Source organism: Epinephelus fuscoguttatus, linkage group LG1 (assembly GCF_011397635.1).
Source record: "Epinephelus fuscoguttatus linkage group LG1, E.fuscoguttatus.final_Chr_v1".
Lineage (NCBI taxonomy): Eukaryota > Metazoa > Chordata > Actinopteri > Perciformes > Serranidae > Epinephelus > Epinephelus fuscoguttatus.
In genome coordinates this window covers 13,879,206-13,895,811 of record NC_064752.1, presented here as the reverse complement: position 1 = coordinate 13,895,811, position 16,606 = coordinate 13,879,206, and the positions used below count along the sequence as shown (strand labels likewise).

At 40.3% G+C, this 16,606-nt stretch overlaps 2 protein-coding genes across 3 annotated transcripts in view; both read right to left on the bottom strand.

Moving 5' to 3' along the window:
- Positions 1–983: 983 nt before the first annotated feature.
- On the bottom strand, positions 984–10,398 carry LOC125886412 (T-complex protein 11-like protein 1). Its single transcript, XM_049572645.1, has 10 exons — positions 10,237–10,398; positions 8,375–8,465; positions 8,121–8,250; positions 7,886–8,006; positions 7,130–7,350; positions 6,841–6,977; positions 5,912–6,093; positions 4,704–4,885; positions 4,082–4,254; positions 984–3,532 (listed from the first exon to the last, which is right to left on the bottom strand). Exons 2-10 carry the CDS (start codon positions 8,451–8,453, stop codon positions 3,270–3,272), a joined length of 1,488 nt encoding a protein of 495 aa, XP_049428602.1. The 5' UTR covers positions 8,454–8,465; positions 10,237–10,398; the 3' UTR covers positions 984–3,269.
- A 1,063-nt stretch (positions 10,399–11,461) lies between these two features.
- Positions 11,462–16,606, bottom strand: part of phc2b (polyhomeotic homolog 2b (Drosophila)) — a 55,666-nt gene continuing 50,521 nt past the window's right edge. For both annotated transcript variants that reach the window (XM_049563741.1, XM_049564529.1), the window contains exons 14-15: positions 15,526–15,850; positions 11,462–14,527 (exon numbers count right to left, since the gene is read on the bottom strand). In XM_049563741.1, the coding sequence (XP_049419698.1) occupies positions 14,373–14,527; positions 15,526–15,850 (480 nt within the window). In that variant the 3' untranslated portion in view covers positions 11,462–14,372. The remainder of the gene's footprint in view (positions 14,528–15,525; positions 15,851–16,606) is intronic.

The window sequence follows — 16,606 nt, the reverse complement described above, 5'->3', positions numbered from 1 at the left end:
ACAGGACCTGTGTATCACTCCTGTAACGAGACAGAGAGGTCAGTCAGAAAGGGTCAAGTCTATTTCCTGGCCACCATGTGACTTTCTGATCTTGTCATGTAGGTACTGTAATGTTTAGAGCACTGTAGACCATTAATGATAGAGACCATTAACGAGCATTTCTATTGATTCAGGTCTAATGGAGATAGTAACTGTGGGAGTTTTTGAGGGTGAACAGATATGTAACAAAATGTAGAGAAAAAAAAAACTGTACCAGCATACAATGCTTTGCCCATGTTTGTGGACAGAGTATGGTTTGTCAATGAAAATGTGATACTGTTTCAAATTTCAAAGCAATATTATATTAATGAAAAATTAAATAATACAATGACAAAAGAATCCCTCTCACGTCTGTTGTCAGCATTGATTTTTGTTTTATGGTTAAAATGTAAAACACAAAAGTTACACCAGCTGTTCAAAATTTAAAGTGACAAAACACAACAACACGATAATTATTGTACAATTATACCATCAGTGTTTCCCCTGCTGCAGAGATTAGTGGGTGGTGCAACTTCTAATCTCAACAAACGATTAGCCCCCGTTTGTGCACACCGTGTTTTTTATTACATTCAAGTCACAGAGCCAAGCATCTGATTTTCTCAAGTGCCTGATGTTCTTTAAAAAACACAGGTCGTTACTGCTGCAATAATTCTTCTAACCATTAAGATAAAAAATATGGTTTCGTACATGATTAAAAAAAAAAAAAAGAAAAAGAAAAAGACAAACAAAACAAACAAATATCAGTTATTTGTTTCTCATGATGATACTTTCCATTATATTTTATATACAGTAACACGGTGGTATTTTCTTGTGCTGTATCTTATGTGCAAAGAGATAAGATATTTATGGCTACCTCGATTATTAAATCAAGTTGCTGTTTGGGAAACTGGTTAAATCTATTTTATGGTGCAGTAGACTAAATTTTTTTTATTCACGTGGTTAACGAGCCTTGTGAGCTTTTAAAAGACTGCAAAGAGTTTAATCTTTCAGAAAATGCTCTCCTCTGTGAATTTCATTATGAGAGAACTTATGTCCCCCCCCCCCCACCAAAAAAAAAAAATACCAAAAATGCTGTTGCCTAGCTAGCTTGCATTCATCCCTCTTGATGGCATTGACTGTTTACTGGAAAATTACCAACCTATTGGAGGAACCTTTACTGGGGACCTTTTAACGAACTCATTGCATTTCTTCCGCAGAAACCAGGGTCTTAATTAAGTTTCAAGTGCATTTTCACCCCACAAAATACCTGCACGAGGGTAGTCCTTTCTGAAAATATAAGAACTTTCAGGGTGAGGTTTGCAGAGATGACCATTACTGACTGGTCATAAGACAAGGAAGTAATCTAGTGCTGTTTTAGGACCATTTAAAATGTGGAGAACTTTTTTTTGTTCAGCAACAATAAAAGTAAAGTTAGACTTTGCTGTCGGCCTACCGACTCATTTTTTAAAAGACATTAAGAAAAAGAGATCGTGTGACTGACCTGATAGATTTTACATGATTTAACAGACGCTGCTATTTTGACTTTGCTCTTCTGCATTTCATTTATTACATCAAATTTACTGCAGCAAATACAGGTAACAGAGTGTGTTAACCCCAGTGACCACCAGTAGCCCTCGTCCCATGTCATACAGCTTTTTTATACGTCAGTTATTTGCTTTATTTCCTCAGATCTTTAGACTCCTATGGAAACACAAACAACAGTGGGCTGAAGAAACATTAGAATTGCTGGATAAGTAGTTCAGGGACAAATATAGCTAGGAAGTTTTTGGTGGGAACACAGCTTTTTGAGTTTCACTTTAATTAATTTGTCTGCGCAATTTAACATTAATAACTTCACAAATAATATATATATATTATATATACTATATATATATAGCATAACTTTGCTGAACATATCACTTCCCTGAACCCAACTCGTTGGTAGTTCCCTCCTTTTTTGATTGAAATCCGAATTATGTTATGTCTCTCGCAAGTTCTATGTCGGTCGCCTTTCCCCCGCTCACTGCTGTCCTTTTGAAATAAGCAGGTTGAGCTTGAGCTGAATGCAAACAAATTTTTCAGTAGATACTTGATAAGTTACAAAAAAATTCACGCGCCTCAGCCTATATCGTCAAATCCTCTCCGTTTCATTCTGGCACCACACACACACACACACCGGTCAAAGAAATTCAGAATTCCAGATTAATCTGGACAATCACATCCCTGATTTTGGCTCACATCCCAGATACTATTGTTGTATTTATTTTTGTACAAAATGAAAATATGCTAGCTCAGTCTTGAAACTCGCTTCAGTACCTAAATAAAAAAAACAAAAACAAACAAACACAAAAAAAACCCTCACAAACTGCAGGTTTTCCAGAGAGTTTTCTGTTGCGCTCAGTTTAGGGTTTCAGTTTATTTGCTTTTGTGTTTATTTTGCCCGTTATAAATGTATCTACTTATCATTTTGCCAGAATATTGTTTAAAATTCAGCTAGGTGAACGGTGATTCCATAAAGAAATTTGATATCTGTATTTCTGTTCATTTAGTGGAATGAATCATGGCGGCCAAAAATGGAATATTAATCTTTTTGATATTGATTCACAAATAAGCGCCTGTTTGGTTTGGTACACCACCTCCCACTAATGCCAACAACTGCAGGGGAAACACTGAGTATAGTTGCCGTTTTTAATCAAAGGTGCAAAAAAAAAAAAAAAAAGTAAGTAAAAGTGCGTACTGTCTTTGGTAAGTTTTATATATATAAACATCTGAGTTATACATCAACATAAAGATGAGAACTGAAACCAGCTACATATTAAAACTTAAGTGTTATTTACAAACTATTTACATAATCTTTGGTACTTGATGTTTTTCCTGAGGGTGTTTATCTTGAGATGAAGTCAGCCAACAAATCTGTTTTTCAGGCATCTGATCTTTTCAAAAACATTTCAGAATCACAGTCATTTTCTTGTTATTACTCTTCATGAACACAATACAAACTATGTGTTACTCTTGTTTGGGTGAAAACTGTCACTCATTCTTTTTCACACAGTCAGTCAGGTTTTCCTAATGTTTATGTAGAGATACACGCTGAAGTAACTGCCTTATGCTTTGATTTAAACTCTTCTGTTCAAACACCTGAAAAAATATAATATATATGTATTTTCTGTAAATGCCCTTAAACAATCTTGTTCACTGTATTTATACTCTATAGCGACACATTCAATACCAAATGGCAGCTTATCTTAAGGTCAGCGGAGGTTTTCTGGGTCGCCCTCAGCCAAGCGTGAGTCCTCCCTGGTCTCCGCCTCTCCTGGTGGGAACAGCAGTTTCCTGAGGATGGGTGCATAGAAGGGACCAAAGACCGTTCGGTTGAAGTGGACGATTCGCCCAAAGGCCGTCCCCAGCTCGGCTAGCTCAGCGCTCAGCAGCCTGAGGGGAGCGGGCAGCTCTGGACTCCTTTTAGCGGGGCCGCCCTGCAGCATGGCCTGGAGGAAGCCCTGTACCCTTTCTCCTATGTGTGATTGAGGGAGGGATGAGGGGGCGGAGGGAGGGAGGAGGAGAGAAGTCAGCTCTCTGCTGCAGCACACATTCAAGTTTAAAAACATCCATGTGGACCTGATAAACCTAACTACAAACACTGATGTGCTCTCTCCTACAGATTAAAGTATACTGCCATATGCCACATTATTCTCTGACTGTTTTTATAATCAGTCAAGCCAAAACACCAAACATCCTCTGGTTCTAGGGCTTAAACCTTTATATTTGCTGCTTAACTTTGTCATATATGATAACAGATTAAATATTTTTTGTTTATGGACCATCAGTTGGAGACAGCGATGGATGTGAGGATGGCACTACTGTCGTCACCTAAGAAAATTATGCGCACATTAATCAATAATGAAAAGTGAAAATGGTGCATCAAAGCTAACTAACTAAACCATAATCACCAAAATCCAGCTACAAACACTCGGAAACCTCAATCTAATATCTGGATGTGTGTCATTTCCCCTCATTTGTCTTCAGTTAATTGCTGATGTAGTGCTCTTGTGCTCAGTCTGACCTATGAGTGTGCGGACAGGGTTGTTGTGCTTCCACAGCTCTGAGATTTGTCCTTTCAGCAGATCCTGGCTCTCCTGAGGCAGCACTGCTCCTCCCTGGCTGCTCACAGCCTCAGTCACCAGCTGCAGCACTTTCTCCCCGAGCCCCAGCAGCGCCCCCTTCAGGTCAGCTTCCCTGCAGCAACAGAAACCAGCATTAGACAAATTACCAACAGGCTTCATTAGATGTTTATTAGGTCACGGGCCTGTGAATTTATCCCTTTCTAAGTGTTGAGCAAAGAGTCCTGGGACTCGTGGAAGTGAATAAATCAGGGTCTTTAATAACGTCTGGGTCTCTCAGGTTTAGATGAAATAAAATGACATTTTAATAAAGGTGATTAAGGAAGAAGTAGCCTGTGCTGCATTTTATTGCAGCTTGGAGTGTGAGCATGCCTCGAATTTACAAGCTGCTGTTCCACATTTATCCACTAATCATGACGAGGCTTCTCTTGAACAGAAAGAATGAGGTTAGCTGGATCCGTTCTGACAAGCTAGTTTCCTCCTGTCACCTCCATTGGTTTCCTTCTCATACAATACCTGTTCCCCATGACAGCCAGTACATGCATCACCAAATCCTCCTCTTACCTGGTGTGACTGCCCTCCAGCAGGGCAGTGACGGACTGCCTGAGTTTACCTACAAACCCCTGCAGGGAGAAAACGGCGCCCCCACACTGAGCGTTAGTCAGGAGCAGCACTGACGCCTCCAGAACCAGCATCTGGAGCCTCTGGCCCAGGGCGTCCAGGCGGGCTCGGTCCATCAGCACAGTCTGTGGGTGGAGGTCACGTCATTAGATGGTTAATCACAGAACATTTTCAGCTTAAAAAAGAAAACCAACAGCTGCATCTAGATGACAACATTCTGGGTTTTAGATACAAAAAGAGGGGCTAATTTTGCAGTAGCCAGGAGATACACTGACAGATTTGAAAGTAGCTCAACTAATTGGGAAAAAATAGAAATCACTATTTGAGTAAAAATATATACACAGATATTGAGGACGCTGTAACACAGAACACTACATGTCGTGACTGAAAGTGCACAGAGATTGTCTAACCAGTTAGCAAAAAGTAATGGATGAAGTGTTGAAATGGCTAAACGAAGCCTAATGGATAAATGGGTAAAATAGACGGCTAAAAGTAACAGACATATGATGTGAAATTGTGAGCTAAGAGTAATGGATGAAGCACTTAAAATAGCTAAGTAGCCAAATGGATAAATGTATAAAAATAAATGGATAATGCTTAAGATAGACAGCTATGGATGTATTAGGTGAAATTATGAGCTAAAAGTGATAGGTAAAATTTAGAAAGTAGCTTTAATGGATGAACAGATAAAAATTCTTAAGTGTATGTAATGTGAATCAACGGATAAATATTCGAAACCTACAGCCTTTGCCACTCTGTGGGTGGTAGTTATACAAATGCCACCAAACCACCTAAACACTGACAGTTTAATTAATGATGTAAGGATATAACTGTGGGCTACCAGTACCTGCTTTTCTATAATTAATAGCATTAAGTAACATGGAGTTTAAAATCAGTTCGGATGAACACGTCTGAAACATGATGGCTGATGCTGATGAGGGACTGCTCGAGTTCATCTGACAGTGCTGTGTCAGTTCATCAGACTGAAAAGGTGCTGCATGAGCTCTAATGTGTTGTCACATGCTTCAACATGCAGCAGGGTGAGGGCGAGTGTGTGGGAAGACTGAATATTTCCTAATAATCAATAAAATATCACTCAAATGAAAGGCAAAGTGTGGTGTGATGTCATTTTTTGCAGCGCTGCAGCTGACCTCAGGATACTTCTGGTCTTGTGGGTCCCAGCGTAGCAGACGCATATAGGCCCGGTTGAGGACAGCGGTGGCGCTGACAGGACCTCGGCTGTCAGGGCTGGGAGACTCAGACTGAGCTCTGACGGCCGAAGCCTCTTCTGACGCTGCTGCCTGAAGCCAAGCCGTGGTATCGTCCAGAGAGGCTGAAGAAAAGCAGTAAAATATATATGACAAAGACAGTTTACACATGACTAAGATCTACTGCAATGCCACTGAATTACCAGAGGATTCACAGGGTGTTTTAAGTGATACAGACATGGATGTATTTATGTTTCCTTTAACACAGAGTAGTGTGGGTTTAAGGCCCAGACACACCAAACTGACTTCAGAGAACTAGCAGCAACGAAGGCCCCCTGCTGCGTCACCTCATGTCTAGTCTCGCCACCAGACAATCAGAGATCTCCGCCTTCGGATAGTTTTTAGTTAAGCAAAGCCTCTAAAGACTGACTTGTGAGTCTACCTCATGTCACCTGTGTCTCAGCCAAAAAGCTGCACATGCACACTGCAAAGACTTCAACCGACGGCAAACCAGCATATACATTCTGCGCCTGCGTGAGAGGAAATAATTCTCCACGCCAACAGACGGCAGTAGTATGTGATTGTAATTCAAAAAGCCCTCTGAGGCAAATTGTGATATTGGGCTTTTTAAATGAAACTGAATTGAAATGAAAATCTCGGATCAGTCAGCTCTACATAGACAAGAGTATTCTCACCTGCTCTTAGAGAAACTAAAAATGGCAGGATAGTGCTTTGGAGCGACCAAGGTCAAAGTCTATTTAATTGAACAATGATATAACCAATGACCATAAATTTCATAGTGGAAAAAGTCACCTTTATGGTCTCAATCACACTGTAGCAGTCAGGTTAGAAATTCAGACACTCTTCCTCACCTGGCTGCTTGTCCAGGATCTGCTGAAACTTGGCCCTCTCGTACTGCACGGCCTGCTGCATGAGGTGAGGCCTCAGGCTCTGGATGGTGAAGTTAACCATGTCGGTCTTCATCAGGCCCAGGACACGGAAGATCTCCCTGAGGGAAGGGCAGGAGAACTAGTTTTGAGTGAAACATCTTTTGTGATGCTCTACAAAAAAAAATCCCAAACATGCAACAATTAAACTTGTTTCACAAAGCACAAACTCCAGCCCGATGTAAAATCGGTCAAATACAGGAGGCACCCTCACCTCAAGAGCTCCACAGGGTCCTCGAGGTCCCTCAGTGCCCTGACTGCTGGGTCTCGCACAGGTGCACACAAAGATGCCATGGTGTTGATGATGTATCCTGCCAGTCTGTGGAGATCCAGAGCTCCATGATCGACCTCCTGCTGGATCAGCTCCATGTCCAGCACCTCGTCCAGCTGAGCTCTCAGTCTGACGTGACCGGGCAGCAGTAGGGACTGAAGCATCTAAAAAGAAATATGAGGTGGACTTCAGTTAAGTCCACACTCAATACCCAATAAGGCTGAGGTAGGCAGTTTTCTTTGGGCGTCACTGGGCAGAAATTCCATAGTAATTGTTCAGCATATTGTCATTCAAATGATCTGAGTGAACACTAGACTTCTGCACCTCCTCTTGGCTCTGTTTTCAGGTGTTAGAAATCGGGCCTGTGATGGGAGATTTTGTTGAATCACAGGTCATTTCATAGAGAGGGTGATCCTATTGGCTGCTCTACAAATGCAGTGTAAATAGATCACTCGGTGATGAAAATAGTATGTAGTTTAACATCTAGACTTCAACATTACCTACTATATTTATTTTTTCCTATAAACAGCAGACAGCTCTGATAAGCCTGTGAGATCGGCCATGTGTTCATGTGTCATCTGCCCATACTGTCAGACACGTTTGATCTTCAAAGCTTATGAGAATGAATGGGGTCGGAGGTCTCAGTAGACCCTCTTCCTCTGCCGCTAATGCCTCTGATTTGATGTCATACACACTTACAGTCTTGACTTCCTGGAGCAGAGTGACAGCATGGCTGTAGTTTGGAGGATCACTGCTCAGCTGCTCTTGAAGACTGTCCCAAAACGCTCGGTGAACAATCTCCGTCACCCTGCCCTCCAGGCTACAGAAGGAAAAACGGTTTAACAAAGCAGCTCAAAAGAGACTAAACTCGCAATTAATGTAAGAAATAAGAATAGCCAAGGTCACTGTAGCTGCGCCGGAGTGTTTTTCTTGCCTGTCTGTAGGAGGGCTCCTGGGTTTGAAGCAGAAGTCTCTGTTCAGCACTATCTCATGTGCGAGGTTCAGGTTGGAAACACAATTTTCCAGCTCCATCAGACTGGATAATGAGGCGGTGGGTGGGCTCCCTGACACCACAGACAGGACACACACACCCTCGGATAATTAAAACTGCCACGGTGGTAATAATTCAATTACTAATGGTCCCTGAACGTGCCTGAAAACAATAACTGCCATAATAAAGCTCCATACCTGTGGGAGAGTCAAGTTTTTCCAGACAGGGAAGGTCAGCGGGGGAATCATCGGCGGCCTCGTCTCTTTGATTTGGCATTTCAGCAACAGTCTAGACATTTAAATTACTCAGTGAATAATAAACTCAATAGAGCTTGGTGAAATCAGTCACAATGTTTACAAAAACTATTAAGAGCTACAATTATAGGTAAATTACTCTATTACTCAGCCAACAGGAAATTAATTTGCTGCTTTTATAACAATCTATTAATCATTGTAGTTATTTTCCCAATGAAAATGCCAAACGTTTTATAGTTCCAGCTCCTCACATGTGAAGATTTTCTGCTCTTCCTTGACATATATGATAATAAAATGAATATATTTGAGTTTTGGGCTGTTGGTCAAATAGCTAGCCTATATATTCATCTTTTTGGGCTGTGGGGCATTATCACACATTTTCTAAACTTTTATTTATCTGCCAATTTATAGATGAATTGATTTTAGAGATGCACTATAATATCAGCACATCATCTGTATCGGCCAATATTGGCTTTAAAATGAACTACTAGAATCGGCCAGTATGTTTTTCTTATTTTGCGCGATGAATAAATATTACATACATTAAAAAGCAGTCTATTTCATGTCTCCACCTGCTGGTGGGCAATCATGATAAGAGTATGCATGCGTAATATGATGTTAATTCCACTTCAGAAGAGACACGATGACCACTAAAATTAGGTAGGTAAAAAAATGGATATATTGATATCAGTATCGGTTGTCAGTCAAACCAGTTCTTACATATTGGCATGTTGGATATTGATAAAAAATACAACATCATGCATCTCTAATGAATTAATCGAGAAAATAATCCACAGACTAATCAGCAATTAAAAGAACTATTAGTTGCAACCCTTAAATATTATAATATAATAAATGTTCGTAGCAGTATGATACAATATCAGAAAAAAACTTAAGGATCAAGTACAAAGATATTTTACTTCAGAAAAATAAAGACCACAGTGTAGAAAACTGGTACAAGTAAATGCATAAAAAAATTAAATGAAACTGTAAACAGTACCAAAAGAGGGAGTAGTCCTTACGCAAAATTGCCAATTTGAGAAAAAAATGTACATTGAATTATAGTTAATTATAGGTGTAATCATGTGTACAGGTGGGGCTTATTTTAATTACTATAGGCTACTGCTGGTAGGAACTTGTGAACCTCCAACCTGTAGCTAAATAATATCACAATTTATCTATGATTATATTTTATGTATTATCAATTTGAACCTATAATTCATAAAATAAATATAAATAGTATAAAAAGTAACGTTATAATAGTTGCCACTCAAGTGTAACTACTGCTGCATTAGTAACTTTTTTATGCTTGCAGAAATGGAAGTACTCGAGTAACGTTACCTCAAAATCGTACGTTGAGTACAGTAACATTACCTTGGTTAATTAAATGCAGTTACTGTACTACTACCACTTAAATTAACGTTACGACCAAACAATCTGACTCTACACCAAGTAAATTACTACAGTTATCAAATTAATGGAACTAGTTACGTTACAAGTGACGTTACAATATCTGTAACCGGTGTAGCATTAGTAACGTTTGTTTCAACACCAACGTTAACTGAAGTAGCAAGAAATGGAAATACTCAGGTAACTATGAGTAACGGTATCTCAAAGTCGTACGTTAAGCACAGTAACATAACTTAAGTTAAATAAATGAACTGAAATAAACAAAGCTCATGACAGTAAACGTTAACGTTACTTAAATTGACGTTAGCTAAAACCGTCTAACTTAACATTAACGTTGTTAAAATGTCACAGTAGAGCAAAAAACAAAATACAAGGAGCGACAAAAATGAACTTACCTGTCGTTGGTATTTTGTTGAATTAATAAAGACTTAAAAAATTAACACTATAGTTTCACTAAGTGAAACGTTACGGATAAAGTAACGTTGACATTAAACGTTTGTCTCTCTGTGCCTTTTAAAAGTCTCACAGCTGAATCATCAACGGTCAAGTTTGAACCTGGGCTAAACCATTCTGAACGATGTATGGGGGGGGGGGGGGGGTGTTTGAAAATTACATGCTTTGTTTTGGTTTTAACATGTCATCTAAACCTTCATGTAAGATTAAATCGTGACACAAAATGTATATGTAAATATATTAAATGGCTGACTTTTATTCACTGTCGCATTAAGTACAGTAAAAGACCGCGGCTTCTTTTGGTTTGGTCCGTTCTCAAATCAAAACAAGTGGGCGTGTCTGTAGTGTGTGTTTCTGCAGCAGCGTGTCACAGCGTTTGAAAGGAAACCTATGGTACCTGCTCCTTCTTGTTGTGCCTCTATTGTTAGTGAGGGGAAACAAAATGGAAAGCGGCCGGTGTGTTTGGATAAAATGGTCCATTGTATGAGACAGTCATGTGTGAACAGCTGGAAATGTCCCGTTTCCTATAAACCAGGAAACTCTAGAAGGGATTGAAACTGCAGAGGATGAGCAGGGAACAAACAATACAGATGTATTCTTCAATAATATACTTAATATAGTGTACCTGTGTGTTCCTTTTACCTATACTGTGCATTAGTTTTACACTTACAATTATGCCCATAAAATATCAAAATAAAAGTCCTTTGAAGACCTTCCCTCTTAAGAAACTGTCAGATTTGTATTTAAGGTTTTATTCATAATTTAATACATTGACTTGTACGTGTTATTTCCATAATTTTGGCTTACTGTAATGTTAATTTTCTTGTAGTAAAGTTTGTTGCAAATGATCAAAAATCATTATTAGTTATGGTTTTTATACTTTTTTGCTGCTGTGCTGCTTTTCAAACATGGGATTTATAGATTATCTCACCTTGTGTGGTACTTAATAGTACTGACATTGCCTGTAAATTATTTGACCAACATGAAATGAAAGCATGTTTTCTCATTATCCACAAATCTGACAATTTGCTGCTCTGCTTTTTGGGTTGTGGATGATTGTTTTCTCACAAACCTGGGACTTGTAATACCTTTGAGAATGCGCTGAGACAGAGATTAAAATTGACTTTTTCTTTCACACAGACACACAAAAACAGCTCAAGACAGAAGTGAATTGCAAATTATTTATAATTGCAAAATGTTGTGTAACAAACTGTTTCGATAAATACAAGCATTTGACAAAGCCTTATCTAAAAAAGTTGACCTTTCATCACAGCCACAAAAAAACACAAATAGATTTGATCATATTTCATTAGAAAAAAAAAAAGTTAAAAAACAACTCCCAGGCCATGAAGTTTTATACATTTGCATATTTCAAAATATTAAACACCATTAAATTTCTGTTTTAAAATAACAAGGATAACTTAAAAAAGAAAAGACAGCTTCATACTTAGTTTCAGTCTTTCTCCTCTGAAGCGGCTATGTACATATAAACTTGTTTGCACTGCTGCACAAACGCTGCTCTCACTTTAGTCGGAGTGTCTCATAACACCAAAGGAAACGAAAAAGAAAATAAGTGCCAAAAGCCGGGCTGTGTGAAGAGAGCAGCACGCCCCGACTGTTCCTTAGATAACTTAGTGTCCTCCTATGAAGCCCAGACAAGAAATCAATGTCATATTTTAGTAAATCATTTTGAAAAAAAGCGGCGAAAGAAATCATTTGTAAGCAGTTTAAATCTACAGGAGAAAAACTGGCGAGTTCCTCATGAAAGGGAAATCAATGTCACAAAAGAAACCGCTTAAACGTTTTCTCCGCATTCCAGCTTTGTATTCGAGAGCTGTGAGAGTCTTATTGTGAGAAAAGGCAAAGGAGCATCTGCTGAATAAAAATGAGAAAATTAATGAATGCAATCTTCTGTTCCCAGCCACACATATGGAGAGACGTGGCTCTCCTTCTTCACACACTGACAACTGTACAAAAACATCTCTTATGATAATAATAATAATAATAATAATAATAATAATAATAATAATAATTATAAACTCAGATTTCAGTCACGTTTGTCTCAATGTCGTAATTCAGTCAGCACTGTGTTGCAGTATGACCCAGCCCAGACACAACTGGGCAGACGGTGCACTTTGGCACTAAAACTTGTTTTTTCAACTTCTCTTATTCATGTCTCCATTTTCCTTTGAACTTCCCCTGTGTTTTTTTGTGGGCCAAATTTGAGACCACGTTTACACCTGCTGTTATCAAGGACTCTGTATCTGGATATGCTATCTGGATAATATGTAATTAAGACCTTTGCCTCTACACCTGGAATTAATAAGCGGTCTTGTTATCACAGTTCTGCCCTCATTATGATCAGATCTTAATATGCAAAACCGGAGCACAGCATGGCAGGTCAAAAAAAGCAATGCTGTGGGCTTAGGGGTTTTAAAAGCCCAGACACACCAAACTAGTGGTGACAAATACCGACTCGTGCATTGCCTCATGTCGCCTGTATCTTGGCCAAAAAGTTGCACTTGAACACAACTCAAACAGCCAACTAGCACGTATGTTTTGCGTCTGCATGAGAGGAAACAACTCCCCATAGCAGCAGGACGCAGTAGAGAGAGAAACCGCAAGACCAACAAGACGGATTTAAGATGCTAGTTAGCCAGTTGGCACATTAACCTCATGGTGAAAGAACAAATGATATTAACCGTGCCCTAGCTAACAATGACACAAGCAATTATGAACCGTTTCTGCTAAATAGCACAGTGGCTAAAATAAACAATCTTGCCTGATACAAATTTGTTTCCATCTCATACCCTTTTGTCTTTAGTTGTTTACGTTCCTCACTTCCGTTTCTCTTCTCCACCGAGCCGAACTGCCAATCAGAGGGATTTCGTTTGGCAAAAAGCCCCCAACAAGAGCAAAGAAGTACTAACAGCGCACACTGCAAAAATTAGGGCGACAGATTCTCACTGACGGCCATCAGTCGGCCAGGTGTGTCAGGACCCTAATGCCATGTTCACAATGGACGCAGAAGCAGTATGACATGTCAACTGTTAGGCCCCTCAGCAGTTGCTTGGCTGTTTGCACCACATGCGTATTTCTTTGCTTCGGCCAGCAAGTGATTCATCTCCTCTGCTTTGTTCTAATCACATGGAGAACTGTCTGTTTGCTTTTGTGTGTCCGCTTGTCTCTCTCGCTCTTTGTTTAGACACAACTAACAAATAATACGTGGGAGCAGTGAATGCATATTTCATCATTTATCATGATCAGAGATATATTGTATGTAATATCTCCTATATATCTTTTATAATAAATCACTAGCGTGTGTTCTTGCTAGGTTCACTCACGGAAAAAACAGACCAGATGCCAAAACTTTTGCTGCAGATTGTGAGCTAGCTTTCAACTGGTTAACATGGTCGCTGAAGGGAAGAGGGTAGCACTTAGCGGCACTTCTACATCCAGTGTGTACCCGGCATAAGGGGCCTCCATTAACCGCAGTGTCCTTTGTTGCATGTTGTCCCCCACATCAACTCACTAATACAAACACAAAAAGCCCAAAAATGCAGCATGGACGGCATTTACACCTGTCTGAGATCTGATCATAATGTGAGCCAGACCACATTTTAATCTAGAGGAGCCAATAGCAGTCAAAATGCAAACTTCTACATGCATTTACACCTGACTTTAACATGCGTTCTTTCTCATTCATATCAGATATCCAGACACAGCCTGCATGTTAACACCTGGTGTAAATCCAATCATTTATTGTGAGAATCAACATTTTGGAATATGGCACAGATCTCACTGTGGCTCCTGATTTTAACCCTCTGAATGCACGTAAACACAAACTAACAGCTTCCACTGCTCCAGCTGCAGGTGAGCATGAGTCCAAGTGAGACTCAAAGGAACCGGTCCAGTAGTGGGGAGGAGGCGAGGTCATAGTGCAGTCAGTCTGTGTCGTCAGTGCTACGATGACATCATTTGCCAAAGTTTCACACTCTTCTCTCGCACGCTTACAAACACACACAAAAATAGACACACTTAGATCAATGCACGGAACACACACACATACTCTTTACTGCTAAGAGTCTTTGAGCATGTTGATGCGTGCGAAGATCTTGAGTGCAGGTCCCAGTTTAATGTTCATGGTGCTCATGAGGTGGTCCTCCTTTAACAGGAGCAAGGCCTGTCCATCAATCTCCTGAGAGCGAAACTCGTCTGCTATCTCTTGACAACCTGGAAGAAGTACAAGCTTCAGTTAGTCACTTAAAAAGGAGACGTCGCAGATTTTAAACAGCTCTGTATCAAAACGATGGGAGTGGTATGTGAAAATGAACTGTGGAAAACGTCTCTCCATCTAACCAGTGTCTAGATCTCCCTGCTCCCCTCCCAGTGAAACTTTTTTGGACTTCGACTGGCTTTCAGACTGTTGCTTAAACTACATGGCTGTACTTATGCAATTTCCACTTCTGCTGCTCAAATATAAACCAAGATTTTGACACTGCAATGCTTATTTCTCACCTAAAATGGTCTCTAGAAACATATTTTAGTACCCTGTTAAGCTGTGATAGCGAGTGTTTGTGAAGCTGTGAAAACAGAACCTGAAAAAACTGAGATCAAACTGTTAAACTACGCAGCACTGATCAAATATGAACCAAGATTCTGTTACTGAGTTGCCTATTGCTCCCCTCTAATGTTTCCAGAAACATGTATTAGCTTATCATTTAACTGTTTTACAAGATTGTTTGTTGCCAGCCGGCTGCCATTGTGCCAAACGGACAAGTTCACATTATGTCACCTACCAGCAGGAGTTTTTATTGGTTCAGTGCGGCGACTCTGGTAGTTGTAGGTTTTCTACCCTACCTCTTGAGAAAAAGTGAATGCCACAGCCCTTTTTTCTCTGTTTTAATCTGGAAATGTTGTACCAATTTCAAAAGTCTATGATGACTACCAGTAAAAACACATTCTTAAAAATGCCCAAGATCTAAAAAGTGTATCATAAAAATGTGGCTTAAGCCAAATAAAAAGTCATTTTATCACAGCTCCTGGCAGACATCCTTAACCCTGGGATATGATGCCACTGACAGGCAATGGCAGCCACATGACGTGGACCATCTCCTTGATTAAAAGCGGAAAAGTTAAGATATTATATCTTTAAAACAGGATTCATGAGCAGCACAGGGAGTACGTGATGCTTTAGGAGTCTGATTCCTGTGTTTACTCTGTTTACTGACCTGGCAGTGAACGAATGAACTCGTAAACTTCTTCCACATTCCACTTGGTGGGGTCGTTGGGTAAGAAGCGCTGACAGAGCGAAGGTGCATCTCTCACAGCGCAGCTCTCCTGGTCCGAGGCCCTGCTCGGATGCCGGTGGACGGGGACCTGTGCTGGTGCCGGTGCAGGAGGCGGGGGTCCTGAGCTGGCCGCTGACAGGGGAGACGGCGGTTCTTCGTAGCTGGACATGTCCGAACACGGGCTGGACTCCTCCTGGCTGGGCTGCGAGGGATGCGGTGAGGATACAGAGCCGCCCTGAGGCTGCTGCGGGGAGGGGGACAGCTTCTGGAGAGTGAAATAATCGAGCATGACGTCAAGGTTCGGCATCTGAGACATGAAGTGCTCATCAGTAAAACACCGCTGGGACATTGTGTTCGACACATCAAAGATTAAAGGGGTACTAAGTAAGATTTATACTGTACAATAGCCTCAAATGAGTATAATACACCTGCAGGGATTTGATAGGGTTGTTGGATCGATACCAATGCCTCGACAATTACTTTGTCAGGTGCTGAACCCCCTGGCTTATAAAACTCATTTCCTGGACCAAACATGAAACAAAAGCACCCCCCACAGGAGGTTAAAGACCCAACCCCAGAGACATTACATAACTCAAAATATTTTGGCATTAAAAGCTTAAAAAGACTCTTCTCAAGCCAAAAACATCATCATCCAAACTACTTCTCTCTATTGTAAAATTCTGACTTTACTGTGTCATTACAAGTTTCAGTATTTCAAGGGAGGACAAGCCAGGTCACAGGATATGGAGAAGTACTCCGTTTAAGTCACAGATGAGTGGCAAAAACCCCAAAACAAAAGCAGCCAATCCTGTCGCGTTTGATGTCTATATAACTTGTGCAGCAGGCAGAAAATCTCTACTAATGCCTCCCTGTTCCTACTGGTCACCAATAAACGTTGACAAAGACCATAAAGTACTTAATGACCCTTTAAAGACAGAGGGAGATAATCGGGCACTGACACAAATGATGCTCGAGTTCATTAAAAAGCATGAGGCGTGAAAAGTGCGGGGCATAAAATGTG

Bases quoted from the DNA above. Each gene is read 5' to 3' on its own strand.
- LOC125886412 (XM_049572645.1), bottom strand. From the start codon at position 8,453: ATGCCAAATCAAAGAGACGAGGCCGCCGATGATTCCCCCGCTGACCTT. The intron at 6,094-6,840 runs GTGAGGAAGAGT...GCTTTTCTTCAG, and splicing joins GATCCTGGACAAGCAGCCAG to CCTCTCTGGACGATACCACG. The intron at 4,886-5,911 runs GTCAGCTGCAGC...CTCCACCCACAG, and splicing joins AAGACCAGAAGTATCCTGAG to ACTGTGCTGATGGACCGAGC.